Below are 16071 nucleotides of genomic sequence, written 5' to 3' on the forward strand. Positions count from 1 at the left end.
ATATGTATTTACTTATATTGACCCTATAAACAATTTAATATAGGTATGGTTTTGCCCACTCTTTCGTATAATCATTGCTCAATTTTAGGGCTCTGGCTCATGGACTAAAAAGATTGTTACTAGTTGATGCTCACAGCAAGTGCATAATGTCACTCTTTTATCCTTTTAAATGTGTCCACCAGAGGACGCTGCAACTTCACTCTGCACACCTATAGTCTGCCTTGTGATCTTTCTTACTCTGTATGGGAAGATAAGCAGTGGTGGACAAAGTACTCAAACCCAGTAGGCTACTTGAGTCAAAGAATAGATACTCCTGGTTAAATATTAAGTGCTGGGTCAAATTTGTATTTGAATTAAAGTACTTGAATTAAAGTACAGGAGTATTCAAAAGCATAGACATATAAAGGTAGACGCCTCCTCTGGCTCTGAAGCGTCTGTATGGCGGGCGCGCTTCCGCTTCCTTGGGGGGCAGCTGGAAATTTCCGCGTGCGTCACAGAAGGGGGCGTTCAGTAGGCTAATCAGAGGCAGGTGGGGGCGGGACAACTAGATTCTGACAAGTCCTGGAAAAGACGCGCTGTGATTGGCCAGTGCCCGTTCCCCCTTTTTCCGGGGGGAACGGGCACTGGCCAATCACAGCGTGTATGGCGGCCACCATACGAAACAGGTCGCTCCAACGAACTGCAGAGGCCAATGAGGTATCTAGGTTTCTATATCTATGTTCAAAAGTACATGCTTACATATATAATACATAATACAAATTAAAAAATAAATGATATTTAACTCATTGCCTGCTAGCTTTTGTCTTGAAAAGGAAGCTGCAGAATTTCAGAGAAGGGTGATTTTTGATTTATTTGATTTGCACAACAGTTACTTAAACATAGGCATACATAATAGCTCTTTCCATGGGAAAGTTTACAGTATTAGTTGTTGTGCCGGTGAGGTAAGAAACCCTGGGGGGCTTATGCGAGTACCTCACCGTTTACATTACATATATTAATTTATTTATTATTAAAAACAAAAACAAAAAATAATGAACAGAGAAAGAAAAAAAAAAACAAGACAGAAAAAAAATAACATCTGTGAACTAAACATATAGATAAAGGAAAAATAAATTACGGACTAGGTAGAAGAGACAAAAACAAAACGGAAATAAAATGATTGGGACAAGGCAAAAACATGATACTACAGTATAGCCATGTGAAAATAGTAAAGATAAGATATTTCGAAGGTCCATACTTGACACCAATTATGGTTGCCTACCATCTAGTGTATTCAATTTACTTAACAGACTTCTCTTGTTGCGAACGCGGAAGAGCCTCCGACCAAGTGGAGCTTACTATGTAACCCTGCTCAGGTTGTGTGTCTGTCTGTCTGTCTGTCTGTCTGTGTTCATGCTCTCATTGGCTCGCGCCCCCATGTGACTCACATGCGTGCACTGCCTGTAAGCAGCCTCCAGAGTGCGCCAGAGTGCAGGAATTTAGACAATGCACACCAGCCTACACACACACACACACACACACACACACTCTCTCTCTCTCTCTCTCTCTCTCTCTCTCTCTCTCTCTCTCTCTCTCTCTCTCTCTCTCTCTCTCTCTCTCTCTCTCACACACACACACACACACACACACACACACACACACACACACACACACACACACACACACACACACACACACACACACACACACACACACACACACTCTCACACACACACACACACACACACACACACACACACACACACACACACACACACACACACACACACACACAGTCAATGTTCTCTCCCCATCACGGTGAAATAACACGGATTACGTCCGTAAATACACAAGTAAGACGCGCGAACGCGGTAAGCGAACGCACAAAAAAAATATATAATAATGAAAACAAATATAAAAAAAAAAGTAACCAATAAATTTTTTTAAAAAAAATACAAAAGAAATCTGCGTTACAAGGAGCATCTTAGAAAAATACAAATTCACAAAAAAAAAAAATTGAATGTTTTTAAACAATTCAACAAAGTGTTTGAAGTGCCTGTTTCACCCACTTCCGGGGGTTGGAGCCAAAATCCGAGCCCGAAGTATTTGTTCGTAGACCCCCACTTAGGGTAGAAAAAGTTTCGGAGCGATTCGGGCACTTTTCATTTAACATGGGGTTTCAATGGGGAGTTTTTAGGAGCCTTCTCCGGGGCGTGGCTTCCGGGGGAAGGGGCGGGCTTAAACGCAACCTTGACAGGTGTGTTCAGTTTTCCAAGACCTTTCATTTGATGTATGGTACGTCTAAATTGGACATTTACTTACTTTTCTCAGAGGAGCTGCACACAGGCAGTGCACACAGGCAGTGCACACAGAGACACAGAGACACAGAGACACAGAGACACAACCCGAGCACGGTTTCATAGTAAGCTCCACTTGCGCGGAGGCTCCGCTGCGTTCGCAACAATATTTTCGAGCTGCGTTCGCTTCCAGCGTTCGCGCGTCTTACTTGTAGGTAGGAAGGGAGGATGTGGTTGCCACTAGGTGGAAGTGGGCATTCCATAGCACAACACCTCTATATTTTGTGGCGAACTGCCCCCTGTTGGTGGTACTTAGTGGGACATGTAATTGATTCGCTTGCCTGGTTGGGTAGGAATGAATGCTAGAATTTGGCTGGAAGTACTGTTTGAAATGATATGGGAGGTGGTTATACTGGTATTTTGTTTTGTAGGTGAATATACATGTTTGAAGTATATTTATATTAAAAATAGTAAGTAAATTGAGTGAAGATATAGTTAGCATATATAGTTTATGGAGAGAAGTTGGGTAGGTGCTAGCCCATACAATGTTACAGTAGGTTAGGTAGGGATATACTAGGCTGTAGTATAGGGTTATTAAACAGGCTCTACTTAGAAATTGACTGATTTTCCTGATAATCCCCACTGATTTTGAGACTTTCTTTGTTACCTGGTTGATGTGATCCTTCCAACAGTATTTCTCATCCACCATTATTCCTAGGAAAGGGGTGGAGGCTACTCTGCTTATTTCAACACCTTCAATATTGAGTTTCGCTTCCTCAGGGTTGTATTTTTTCTTTCCAGAAAATATTATAAATTTAGTTTTTTTTATATTTAGTGAGAGCTTATTTAGCTGGAACCATTTAGAGAGGATAAGTAGACCTTGGTTTGCTTCCCTGATGAGGGTATTGACATTTTTATGGGTATGGATGACGCTTGTGTCGTCGGCAAACAAGATGGAAAACATGTTTTTTTATGCTGCGGGAAGATCATTTATATAGATAAGGAATAACAGGGGGCCAAGAATTGAGCCTTGTGCCACTCCACAGGATAATGTTGCCCTAAAGGATTCTGCATTTTTGACAGCAACATATTGTTGTCTATCAGTTATATAATTTTCTAGCCAGTTGTACACAGTACCTCTAAACCCATATTTGGACAACTTCATTAGCAGTATATTATAATTCACAGTATCAAACGCCTTGGAGAGATCCAGGAAGAGTCCCAGTGCATATTCCTTATTGTCTAGTGCAGAGGAGATTTTCTCAGTGAGGTCTAGTAAAGCCATGTAAGCTGAATGGTTTTTACGGAAACCATATTGATGGTTGTATAGTATATTGTTTGAGTTAATGTGCTGGAGCATTCTTTTGTAGACAAGTTTTTCTATGATCTTTGAAAATGAAGGTAATATTGAGATAGGGCGATAGTTAGTAAAGTAGTTTTGGTCGTCAGATTTGAAAATAGGAATAACTTTTGCTATCTTGAGGTCACTTGGTACCTCTCCAGTTGACATTGAGATTGAACATATAAAGGTTAGTGGGTTAATGATAGTTGATTTTACCTCTTTTATGAGTATAGTTCTGATTTCGTCGTGGCCTGCTGCTGTTGGTTTCAGTTTATCTATAATGTCCAGTACCTCCTGAGGGTCAGGGCAGTCAAAATTATTACATACAGGAAAACAACCATCAATATAGTCCAGGGGACTTCCCTCTCTACTTACGATCTTTTTACTGAGAGAGGCACCAACGTTTACAAAGAACTTATTAAACTTATGGGCTATTTCGTCAGGTTTAGTGATGGTTTTCCCTCCATCATAGAACTGATGTGGGAACTTGGATATTACTTTCCTTAGGTGGAGTAACTGGTTTATTATGGTCCAAGTTTCTTTGATCTTACATAGTACATCACAGTGAAGTGTACATTATATAAGAGAGGGGCGATAACTGTAACATTAACATATTGTGTAACATCTAATCTATTTTTGGAACACTGCGACTAATTAATTTTAGATTTTTTTTTTAAGTTACCAAAAGTTCCCTACACCTGCAGTTTATTATTGTCATCAACGTGGCTTACTGGCAGTAGTTGTGTTGTTAGGTGGGCCAAACCATGGACGAGGCAGAATTAACAAGCCAAATTTATACTTTGGTTGCGCGCCGGCGTCACGCACCAAAATGAGCCGATCTACAAGCTCACAACGCATCAAATCACGATGCGTTGTGAGATTGTAGATCCGCCTTTTTCTGTGCGCGACAACCGGCGCGCAACCAAGTATAACAGGCCCTTTTTAGACTTCGTTATCCAGAGACCAGATGTCCCCTGCCAGTGCGTTGGCACATCCCTGAATGGTCCAGGTGGCCAGGGCAAACTGCTCGCGGAACAGGTTGGCGTCGGCCGTGTTGTCGAGCTTGAGGACTTCCAGGTGGTCCAACAGACCCTTCAGTGTGTGGGGGCCCGAGCCAATCAGGATGTGGCGGAACGGACTGTTTATGGGAGACACGTATGGCGACAGCAAGCTCTTCTCCACCTATGGGAACGGAGAGGAACCTTTGAGTGGACAAAGACACATACCACCTACTGTGTACATACAGACACCCTCACTTGTCCTGCTAGAAGCAAGGCATCTGAATCTAGCATTTCACTCCATGATCACCGTTTGAGGAATCATTTGATTGGGATTCAAATACCTTCAGATTATTGACAATTATTACACTCTTGTGCCCTTTCAAATCTCGTTTCCGTCGGGCAGAAACTATCATTCTACAGCGTCACACAAAAGCATTACAAAATAGCAGATCGACAAGCTCAAAACGCAGCTGCTTTTCTTTGCCATTTTTTTATTTGTTTTGGACATAATGAGGTTTCCACCCGATAAAGATGATTATAATCCACAGGATAAATAGCATCATGTCAGACCATTTCATAATATGACTCAAAAGATATCGGTTTCACACTAAATTAAATCATTCTTTCTTACCCTCAAGATACGGTCATTGATTATGCGGCACATCGCAATGTCCTCCAGGTCACTGTGGGTCAAGTCAGTTTGCAGGCTGCGAGAGGCGCGGTTGAAGGATCCAGAGGCTGTGATCAGCCACTGCACCGTCAGGGCCTGGAGATCAGGCCGCATCTGGAACGCAGGAACAATGCAGTAATCATGGATTAAAGCAAAAAAAAAGAAATCTCACGACTGAAAAATGTTGTGCTTCAAGAGTGAAGACTAACTTGGTCTTGGCCCTTCTGGGTGCAAGGAAACCAAAACCAACCAAGAACTGCAGACTCTCACCCTCTGAACAGCCTTCACTTTGCGGTTGATGTTGAGCACCCTCGTGCGGATGATGTTCTCGTATTTCTGGACGCTCAGTTTCAGCAGGTGGTCATGGACCAGCCTCAGAGCCATTTGGCCTGCAAACTGGGCCGCTGCCACGGTCATCCGAGGGGTCTGGCTGGAGGTAATGGAGTCCAGATTCTTACGGGTGTCCAGCATAGTGCTGAAGTACGGGTAGTCCTGCAAGGAAAAGTATAGGTATAGAGGTGTTTCAGGAACTACAGTAAACCAACTAGTTCATATCTAACCATCACTGTCTTGTAAATGTAAAGAAAAATAAGATTTAAGATTATTGAAATGGGTGGACATACCGTATAAGTGGAAGACAGTCGAAAGGAGGCAGAGGGAATGCCCGTGAAGGTGAGGAACGGGTAAGCAGGATCGTCCACTTGCAGAGACTCTAGACTGGAGGACATCAAACATGTCATTTTAAAAAGCTACAAGCCACAAGTTCCATCTCCCAATGGAGAGGGGACATTGCAATGGTCTAATTATGTTGATAAAGATGGCGGCAAATCTACTATCCAATCCACATGACACTGATTTTAAACTTTTTATGCACTTTATGTGTTCATTCTATTTTATTCTCTCTGCACAAACCAGGATTGCACCCCCTTTTACTTGTAACTGTGATGTGGCAATACAGTTTGATTGATTGACTAATTGATCCTCCCCAAAGCCCAACTTACACATTAGTCTCCCAGTTGCCCTTGGCATGCTGTTCATAGAGGGTCACAGCAGGGTTATTGGGGGCCTTCACCTAAGAAAAGACCACATAAGACAATAAAATAACTTAAACTGCAACTTATATTAACAAAAGAAAACTCAAAAGTGTACTAAGTTATTTTTTACAACACTACTCTTACCTCTTTCAGAGTGCTCTCAATGAGGGTGTACATCATGGGACTAGCTGACGCTTTGAATCCATTCTGGCCTGGAGGAGGAAAAACACACATTTAAAACATTACCCCCAACGTTAGGTTTCTTTTAAGTATCCTTATTTTATTATTTTAGTCTTTGGAAACGTCTGGGATACGTCAGGTCAGCAGTGACGAGGAATTTACACATGGGGTCATTGGTATAATGACTAAATTGGGGAAAAATTACAAGAATCAAAAAAGGCAAAATGCCTTACACACATACCCGTAACAACGCCATCCAGGTTGATGTATGAGACGGCTTTCATGTTCAAAGAAGACATATAACCCTAGAAAAACAAAGAAAGGGTTACAAAATAGAGAATACAAATCTAAACAAGGACAAACATCATTAAAGGGATATTCCAAATCAGGCTGATCCGTATCAGCCTGATCACGTAAGACTGAATAAAGAATTGGCACTGGAGCAACTCGGACGATTTGAGACTTGTTTTTTTATCGTCCGAGTTGCTCCAGTGCCAAAAAAAGTACAAATTAAAAAAAGTGAAATCTTTCATCTGCCGAAGTGAATGTGCAGTTCTCACCTCCAACCACTCGGTGGCACCAATGTTCCCATATTCCCCGCCACTCCAGCTAGCAAACACAAAGCTCCTCCTTGGCTTGAATCCATCTGATATGGAGCGGTATGAATGCCATTACATTATCAATGCACCACATATCCAGTGTCCAGGAAAGATTTATGTCTGCTTATTTCCTTTATGAGTCCCATTATCTGCTATTAGCATTTTTCCCATTTTTTTTACAATTACACTTTATTGCAAAGTATGAATACCAATACAGTTGGTACAATAATGCAGTGATGACATTAAAAGATTAACTTTACTGACAAATTACATGAGATTACAGAACTCCCTTGAAGTGCAAGTGCAAAACACAATATTACCCAGACTATACTAACACACCTCATAGCTTAGACCTTTCATTTGGTTTCGTATTTTGGTGGGAAAAAAAGCGCAGCTTCCAAATTGGCATGTGAGACTCACCTTTCTTCACCATTTCGGAGATGCAGCGTGCCAGTTCGACCAGGACACTAGTGCCCACGGTAGATTTGGCAAAGCCCGCACCCCACGCATCCCTCTGGGCACCGAGAACCACATAAAGGTCTGAGGAGAAAGGAGGTCCAGTCGGCAGAGTGTGAACAACATCGACAAAAGGTCATTGCGAGTCAGCTGTTAAATCTGTTATCCATTCCTACAGTAATGGTGAAAAACACTAGTTGGTGTACTGAAGACTACGAACTCATTTAACAAACACATCTGCGTACAACCTCCTTCAGTGTTTTTTTTTATCAACTAGTGTTGCTGAATTGACACCTATTTCAGTGGTTCTCAACCTGTGGGTCGGGACCCCCAGGGTGTCCCCACATGATTTAGGGGGGGTCCCCAGATGACAGTGAAGTGACAATTTAGGGTACCTTGACTGCCTTCACAACTGGATGTTTTAGTGCGAGTAAAACGAACACTGGAGGGTATTGTCAGAAAGTGCAGTTTGTTTGCACTAGTGTGAACGCTCATTCGAACTCTGGTGCTGACCAAACAAATGAACCGTTCACTGTAGGTGTGAACCAAAATACTCTCGATAATAATGATTATAGTTGTGCATATATTTTTCAATGTATTATTCTATAACGGTTGAGTGCTTGTCAGGGTGGGGGGTCCCCGGTTCAAATATGATTATTTTGAGGGGTCCCCGGTTCAAATATGATTATTTTGAGGGGTCCCCAGTTCAAATATGATTATTTTGGGGGGTCATGGCCTGAAAAGGTTGAGAACCCCCGACGTAGTTGACAGGGTAAGTAGTGATAGTGTTATCTTCTCTATGAGTCATCTAGGTCTAGTGCCATTGCACTCCCAAAGGTACTATGATAACCCAATGGCAGAAGTTATGACCAATGGTATAATATCTGTTAAAAAAAACTCATTACTAACTTTATTTGGAACGAAAAGAAACCTTTATTTATATTCTGACTCCCTTAAGAATTTAAAAAGTAAGACGAAGGACCCCTTTGTTAAGAACACGATTGAAATTGGTTTAAAGGTATCATGACATTCATTTTCACTTTTTTATTTTTTTATGTTTTTTGGGGGGTTTTATGACCTCAATTACACCAATTTTTTTTTAACTTTGAACATTCAGTGGATTTTCTGTGGTCTGGGGTTTTCTGAATAATTAGGCTGAAAAGTAAATCTGAGCTTGGCCCTTCGACAGTGAGGTCACTGTCGATTAATCCCGCCCACTCTCCTCCTCGCCCCTCCCCTCCCCTATCCTTTCCTTTGGGGGGGGGCGGAGCAGAGGCGATGATTGACAGGCAAAATCCCTCACCAGCGACACCCGCAGGCAAAGATTTCTTTTTTCATTGCAGTTGAAAAGGCTTTAGAAATGTGAGACAAAAACACCTACAGTGAATCACTGGAATGGAATTTTCACTTAAAACTTTTTGTACACTTTTGAAGGACCAGGACAAAGACTTTGAATGTGGTGTAAAAGTGAATGTCATTAAACCTTTAAAGCACAGAAATACTTTGGTTCAGATTCTAAAGTCTCAAGTTTTCCCCTCCTGTGGGGTAACCAGAAGTTTAAACAACCCGGGAGTCATGACAGGGGGTTTAAATCATGGGCAGACAAGGGTGTTGCCAAGATCTTTTGAAGGACTTTGCAGGAAATATAATATCCCTTCAAATCATTTTTTATTAAGTACTTACAGATAAGAAGTTTTTCTTAAAAACCCCAAATAACTCAACTCAACTGCCATCTCTATCAGTTTTGGAAAAGATGATAGTAGATTATTCTAGTGGTCGTGGTCAAGTATCTTTGATTTATGATGCGTTTGTTAGGATGTCTGGGGAATCCTCGGAGGGTAGAATATTGGCATGGTGCAGTGATCTAAATGTAGAATTAAGCGTGGAAGATTGGGAGAGGGTTTGCTATGAAGCTCAAACACAGACAATCAATACCAGATACAAGTTACTACAGTACAAATGGCTGATCTGATTCCGAACATATATTACTCCTTCTCTACTTCATCATTTTGATCCTACACCAGACCAATGTTTAAAGTGCAATGTGGAGAAGGGTACATCATTTCACTGTTTATGGCAATGCCCAGAGATCATGATGTTTTGGAAAGAGGTACTTGGTATATTATTTCAGAAGATATTCCTAACTGCCCACAGCTGTGAATTCTGGGCATATTTACTGATAATCTCAAAAGTAAATAAAAAGAGTATGATTATATACTCTCTTCTCCAGGCTAAAAACACAATTGCACTCTTTTGGAAAAACCCAGATAAGCCAGACATCAGGCAATGGTATAGAGAACTATCAAATTGTCTTGCACTAGAGAAGCTGACTTTTGCCAAAAGGAAATCTGCTATCTTTCAAGACATTTGGGGACAGTTCATACATTTTATGGAAGGTAATCCTTTAGGACCTGTGTTAATAGATGGTTCTGCTACTTTGTAATGTGGGAAAGAAATCATGACCATGTCTGTTTTCTTTTTTTGTATTAGTTTTTTGCTGTTTTTATTTTAATTTTCCGTTTTTGTTTTTCATATTCTTACTATGTATGTGTATGTATATCTATGTGATGTCTATTTGCTCTGTTTTTGTTTGATTACTTATAGGCATTTTAACACAAGAGCCTTATGTTTTATAATTGAAAATGCCAATAAATATATTGTTTAAAAAAAAAAGTAATACAATTCCACCTATTTCTGAGTCTTTCCTTACAGAACAAAAAAACGAATACAGTTCCCTACTGGTGTGGCTGCTCAATCGTTCGAGGATGTCGCTGACAGCGCTGAAAGTGTACTGTAAGTGTTGTACATCAGTGGTTCTCAAAGTGGTGTCCAGGGACCCCAAGGGTTCCTCCAGGTGGTTCTAAACTATATATTGATAGTTGGGAATCAAATTGAGCCTTGCAGGTACAGTATGTAACTCTGAGTTACCGGGGTCTGTGGCCTAATACGAATCTGGGGGACAAATGAAAAGAACCACTGTTTATTTTTGAAGATGTAGAATGAGAGAGTGTTGCACCCCCCCTACCTCTCTGATCTTCTCGAACCTTATGTCCCCTCCCGTTCCCTCAGGTCCAGTGAAGCCAACCTCTTGGAGGTCCCCAAGGCCAAGTACCGTACCTGGGGGGACAGAGCTTTCTCTGTTGTTGCCCCCTCCTTCTGGAACACACTCCCCAACCATATTAAGGAGGCCCCTCACTCACTTCCTTCAAAACCACACTCAAATCACATCTCTTCAGGATAGCCTTTCCCAGTTGAGGTCTAGTTAGGATGTCTCCCCAACCCATGCTTAACTTTTTATGGTTTTTAATCTAGCACTTATGTCTTTATTGTTTTCGTTTTCTCTTATTAAAGTTGTTTCGATGTAAAGCGACTTTGGGGAATTAGAAAAGCGCTACATAAATCTGAGCTATTATTATTATATATTGTACCTGGATCCACAAAGCCTTTGATCACACCAAATACATTGTTGATGTTCTTCTGGGTCAGTACGTTGTTCACTTCCACCGTAACCATGTCGTTCTCGTCCCCCAGTTTGCTTATGCCTCCCCACTCGCTAGGTACAGCCTCACCGCTCAGTTGCCTTTAGCATACACAATGAAATAGCATTACAATAAAGTAATCGCACAAGCATGTGACATTGTCAATATAATAGCCAGTGGTGGAAGAAGTTTTCAGATTTATTTTTAGTAAAAGTAGCAATACCACAAAATAAAGATAATCAGTTACAAGCCGCATTGTCCAGTATGAAAAGGAAAGCAATACCCACTTAAACCTCAATAAACCTCAATTTAAACAAGTTTATATTTCAAGGGCAGTTTCAGGCCCTACCTCAGAATGTGGACAGCCATGCTGCCAGAGATGGTCTGGGCCAGGATCTCGGGCAGGCCCGATGACTTTAGAGGACTTAACTGGGTGTGGTTGAACGAGGGGAAACCAGGGGTGTAGGGGTCCCCGGAACCCAAGTGGACCTGAGACAGAGAGAGGAAGGGCAGACAACTGAAAAAATGATGCTGGTTCAACTTGTAACAGTCCATGAAAAACGCCTCATCTCTCTCTCTGCTATGCAAAGGAGCCATAATATTCTAAATCCAAATGTCTTTAAACTCACATGTCCATAGAGCTCCGTATCAAGTCCAATGTTGTAGTCAGCAGGATCTGGGTAGATCAACACAGCGGCGGCATTCATACTGGCAGCATTCGCAACCTAGAAATACAGTTTGACAGAGGAATTGAGAAAAAAATTAAGGGCTAGAAAATGAAGAACAAATTTCTTCACTTCTCTCAAGGATTTATACATTGTAGAAACGGGAAAAATTAATGCTCAACGTTTTTTCGTAACCAACAGCCCTCATCTATAGCAACATACCACCCACCTTCTCAGCAAAGCTGATCTTGCCAGCTCTGACCAGGATAACCCTGCCAGTCATGTTGAAGTTCTTGTTCTTCAGAAAACTGAAGTCACAGGTCTGCCCGTAGTATGCGTAGAGGACAGCACCCTGGAACAAGACAAAGTCCTGGTGTTTAATGGAAAATACTGGTGGTCAGGCATGTTGACTAACCCTCATGTTATACTTTTAATTACTGCAGACCATACATTGCAGTCCATTCATTTTATTACAGTATGAAAATCTACTTGCAGAGGCATGAAATATTATTGAGATAGATGTGGTTTTAATTAATGTGTTTTTTTAATGTCTAACAAACTAAATGTAACTGCGTAATGTTTGCTATTCAACACCAACTCAATTGATCAGTTAAATTATGTAATGTTTTAATGACTTTAGAGAACATTTAAATAAATGTGAAATCTAAAATTAAAGGCATTAATGGATATGTGGTGTTTTTATGTACAATATATGGCCGAAGCTGTGAACAGACAATGATGTAATGTACTGAAGATGATATGGTGTATTCATTTAACACTAGTGCTTTCTCATTACAGGCTTTTATAAATTAGCTGAGCCCCTCCCCAAAGAAAACAAAATGTCTTCACATCTGGGACATTTCTGGGGTATTAGATTGGTGTAGCTGAGCTGTGCAGTTTGCTGTGATTGGTCTAGTTTTGTTGGTACACACATGTACATACAGCTCAACTCTAGATGACTGGCCCCTTTGGTGCCACATCATGAAAATAAAAAGGACAGATGAATTAAACCAAGTCTGTGTGTGTGTGTGTGTGTGTGTGTGTGTGTGTGTGCGTGTGCGTGTGCGTGTGCGTGTGCGTGTGCGTGTGCTTGGAAAGCTCTATCTGACAATGTTTCTGATCACCGTAATGAGGCTCGCTTTCAAACAAGCGTTGCTCTGCGTGAGGATCTACGAGCTACCGGAGCAAGCCGACTCCGCCTTGAAACATCTGGCGGGCAGGCTGCCAGTGGAAACGGACTTTACGGAGTACCAACACCCCCTGTCTGATGAGCAGTGGACGGCCTTCCAGGACAGCGAGAGGGCCTTCCAGGACAGCGAGAGGGCCTCCAGACGACTGCAAGAGAGGCGCTTCGCGGCTTCTGAAGACCCGGCGAAATGGATACGCCTTATAACGTTATTGAATGGTGTGTTTTTTAAGAACGGCATATTCACAACAACGAGCCGAGGAGGAAATCAGCTGGGCTTCGCGCTGCTGAAATACGCGGATTCTGAAAAAGTTTCCTCTCAAGGATCCACTCCCTGAGGTTCTGAGCCCATCTACCGCTGCCGAATGGATCGAGGGGCAACTGTGTTTTGTACGTGACAAGATACAGCCCCAGCTCAGCTCCAGTACAACTCGGGAGCGCCACAAAAGAGTGAGTAGGAACAAACTTGCTTTCTTGTGGCAGCACAGACGTTCTAAAGCGATCCAGATCATTCTAAATGACAGTGAATATCCCGACCCGCCTCCCTGCCCCAGTGACGTCACAATGGTCAAAACCCATTATGAAAATAAATGTCTCAGCCAAACACTGATCAGTGATCCACTCCCATTACCACCCTGGAATAATAGCCTACAACCAGCACAACCTGAAAACTTTCCTAACACCACCCACTTTTCACTTAATGAATTAGAGTCTGTTTTACACAGCCTACCAAATGACAGGGCTAGTGGCATAGATGGGGTAACTTATGAAAGCCTTAAGACCGCACAGTCATGTGAAAAAATAACATCTATTTTCAATGTCTGCCTGGACAATAAGAGAGTGCCCGAGTCCTGGAAAGGAGCCATGATTCACCGTATCCCAAAAAAAGACAATGAACCTGATGATCCATCAACATGGAGGGACATTTCTTTGCTCCCCACCATCTACAAAGTGTTCATGAAATGCATCCTGTCTCGTGTGCTTCCCTGGCTGATAGACAATGACATCTTGTCATCAAAACAGAAGGCATACATCAACAGACAAGGGATGAATGAACATGTATTTTGTCTTAAAACTGGGATCGATGATTTTAAACATGAGTCTTGCAAATTCTATTCTGTCTTCCTGGACTTTCGCGATGCTTTTGGTACTCTGACCCATAATGTCATGATAAATTCCCTAGAGAAAATACAACTACCTCAGGTGTTTATCGACATTATTAAGGATGTGTATAAAACATCATACATACAGGTAATATGTGGAAAACAACTCACAGACCCAATTCCTCTCCAGGTGGGCATTAAAACAGGCTGCCCATGGAGTGCCATTAACTTTGTTCTTGCCATCAATGAGTGGATAAAGTGGTTGTGTGATTGTGCCCCACCAAATGTGTTTAACCCAAACCCCGTCCAGGGTTATGCGGACGACGTACAGCTAGCATCTCGGGAAGAGAGTGTTATTAAGAATATGCTCTCTAGAACAGACGCATTTCTAGACTGGTCCGGTTTAGAAGCAAAACACTCTAAGTGTGCTGTTCTTTACCAGAGACGTAGTGGCGGCAACCGCTGGTATAAATCTAAGACTGACAAGAGTCCTGAATTTACCATCAACTCAGAACCGATTAGTCTGTATGACCTGCATAGGACATACAACTACCTAGGTCATAGATTTAACATAGCTGGAGAATGGAAAGAACAGGTTGAATACATCATGACTGAGTTTATAGCCAGGCTGAACCTGATTGATGCTTCACCGCTGCCACTGCTAATGAAGTTGGAGGCTATCAGGCAGGTTGCCCTGTCCAGAATTCAACATCTCTTCTCCAACGTTCACCTAGCATGCAAAACACTTAGTGAACTAAACGACAAAATAGTTCATTTTGTTAGGAAGTGGTTTGGACTTAACACCCACTCCACCAGAGACATTATTTTCCAGTCCAAACAGGGGGGTGGGTTTGGCGTCCCAAATGTGGAGTGGATATATAATGCCACAAGGCTAGATCTTCTCTGTTTCTAGATATGAAACGGCGTAAAGTGCCCCTGGCAAGAGAGGGCGAGCCAAGTTTCCTGGGGTTCAAAAGAAAGCCCAACGTTAAAATGGACTCACATGCTACTGGGTTCGGGGTGTTGTCAGATTGGCCTGACCTCAATGACCTCTGTGCGAGAACCGGAGTATCCCTACACTGGGTCCGACCTGACTCAGACACTGTAGCAGTCTCGGAGGACATTATTACCAACTGTAGGATCTCAGTAAGGGCTACTGTTATTGATAAAGAACATCATTTATCACCAGTTAATGCACGGAGGGGGACAAGGGCCTGATAGACAAGGGCCTGATAGACAAGGGCCTGATAGTCAAAATCCCCAAGAAAGGAAACCAGCAAAACTGCGACAATTGGCGGGGGATCACACTGCTGTCGATACCATCAAAAGTTTTCTGCAGGATCCTAATTGGCAGAATTGATTCCGCTGTTGATCAGACCCTGAGAGACGAACAGGCAGGATTTAGGAGAGAGAGGGGATGCACAGACCAGATCTTTGCTTTGAAAAACATCATAGAGCAGTGTATAGAATGGAACACCGCACTGTACATCAACTTCATCGACTTCCGGAAAGCATTTGACAGCCTGCACCGTGACACCCTGTGGAAGATCGCGGGATCATATGGAATTCCCCCCAAAATGGTCTCACTGATGGGGTTGTTCTATCGTCACTTCCAAGTGAGTCCGGTGTACGACAGGGGTGTATCATGTCCTCCATTCTCTTCCTGATGGCCATCGACTGGGTTATGAGGAAGACAACAGCCGACAGACCCAGAGGCATCCAGTGGACCCTGTTTTCCCAACTCGAAGACCTTGACTTTGCTGATGACCTTGCGGTGCTCTCCTCAAACCATACCCATCTGCAGGAGAAAACTGACCGACTTAACACGTTTGCCCTACAAACAGGCTTGAACATCAACACCTCCAAAACACAAGTGATGTGCTTTAATGCCACTCCAGGTGTACCAGTCACTGTGAACGGGCTCCCTCTTGACTATGTGGAAGAGTTCACCTACCTGGGAAGTCTAGTCAGCAAAGAAAACGCAACACAAAAGGATATCAGAGCAAGGCTAGGGAAGGCTCACAGTGTTTTTGTTAGGCTCCAATCCATCTGGAAGTCAAAACAGTACACACTAAGAACC

General features: G+C 42.4%; 1 protein-coding gene across 1 annotated transcript in view; it reads right to left on the reverse strand.

Annotated features, from left to right (window-relative positions):
* Positions 1 to 4215: 4215 nt before the first annotated feature.
* LOC308074835 (transferrin receptor protein 1-like) overlaps positions 4216 to 16071 on the reverse strand; it is a 52508-nt gene continuing 40652 nt past the window's right edge. The window contains exons 5-17 of the mRNA XM_080414334.1: positions 11932 to 12054; positions 11667 to 11762; positions 11387 to 11526; positions 10987 to 11138; positions 7523 to 7642; positions 7064 to 7149; positions 6745 to 6808; positions 6468 to 6535; positions 6291 to 6361; positions 5913 to 6006; positions 5560 to 5781; positions 5251 to 5403; positions 4216 to 4800 (exon numbers count right to left, since the gene is read on the reverse strand). Of these exons, the coding sequence (XP_080270460.1) occupies positions 4561 to 4800; positions 5251 to 5403; positions 5560 to 5781; positions 5913 to 6006; positions 6291 to 6361; positions 6468 to 6535; positions 6745 to 6808; positions 7064 to 7149; positions 7523 to 7642; positions 10987 to 11138; positions 11387 to 11526; positions 11667 to 11762; positions 11932 to 12054 (1629 nt within the window). The 3' untranslated portion in view covers positions 4216 to 4560. The remainder of the gene's footprint in view (positions 4801 to 5250; positions 5404 to 5559; positions 5782 to 5912; positions 6007 to 6290; positions 6362 to 6467; positions 6536 to 6744; positions 6809 to 7063; positions 7150 to 7522; positions 7643 to 10986; positions 11139 to 11386; positions 11527 to 11666; positions 11763 to 11931; positions 12055 to 16071) is intronic.

Source organism: Gymnoscopelus braueri (assembly GCF_963280865.1).
Source record: "Gymnoscopelus braueri genome assembly, chromosome: 19".
In the NCBI taxonomy this organism is placed as follows: Eukaryota; Metazoa; Chordata; class Actinopteri; order Myctophiformes; family Myctophidae; genus Gymnoscopelus; species Gymnoscopelus braueri.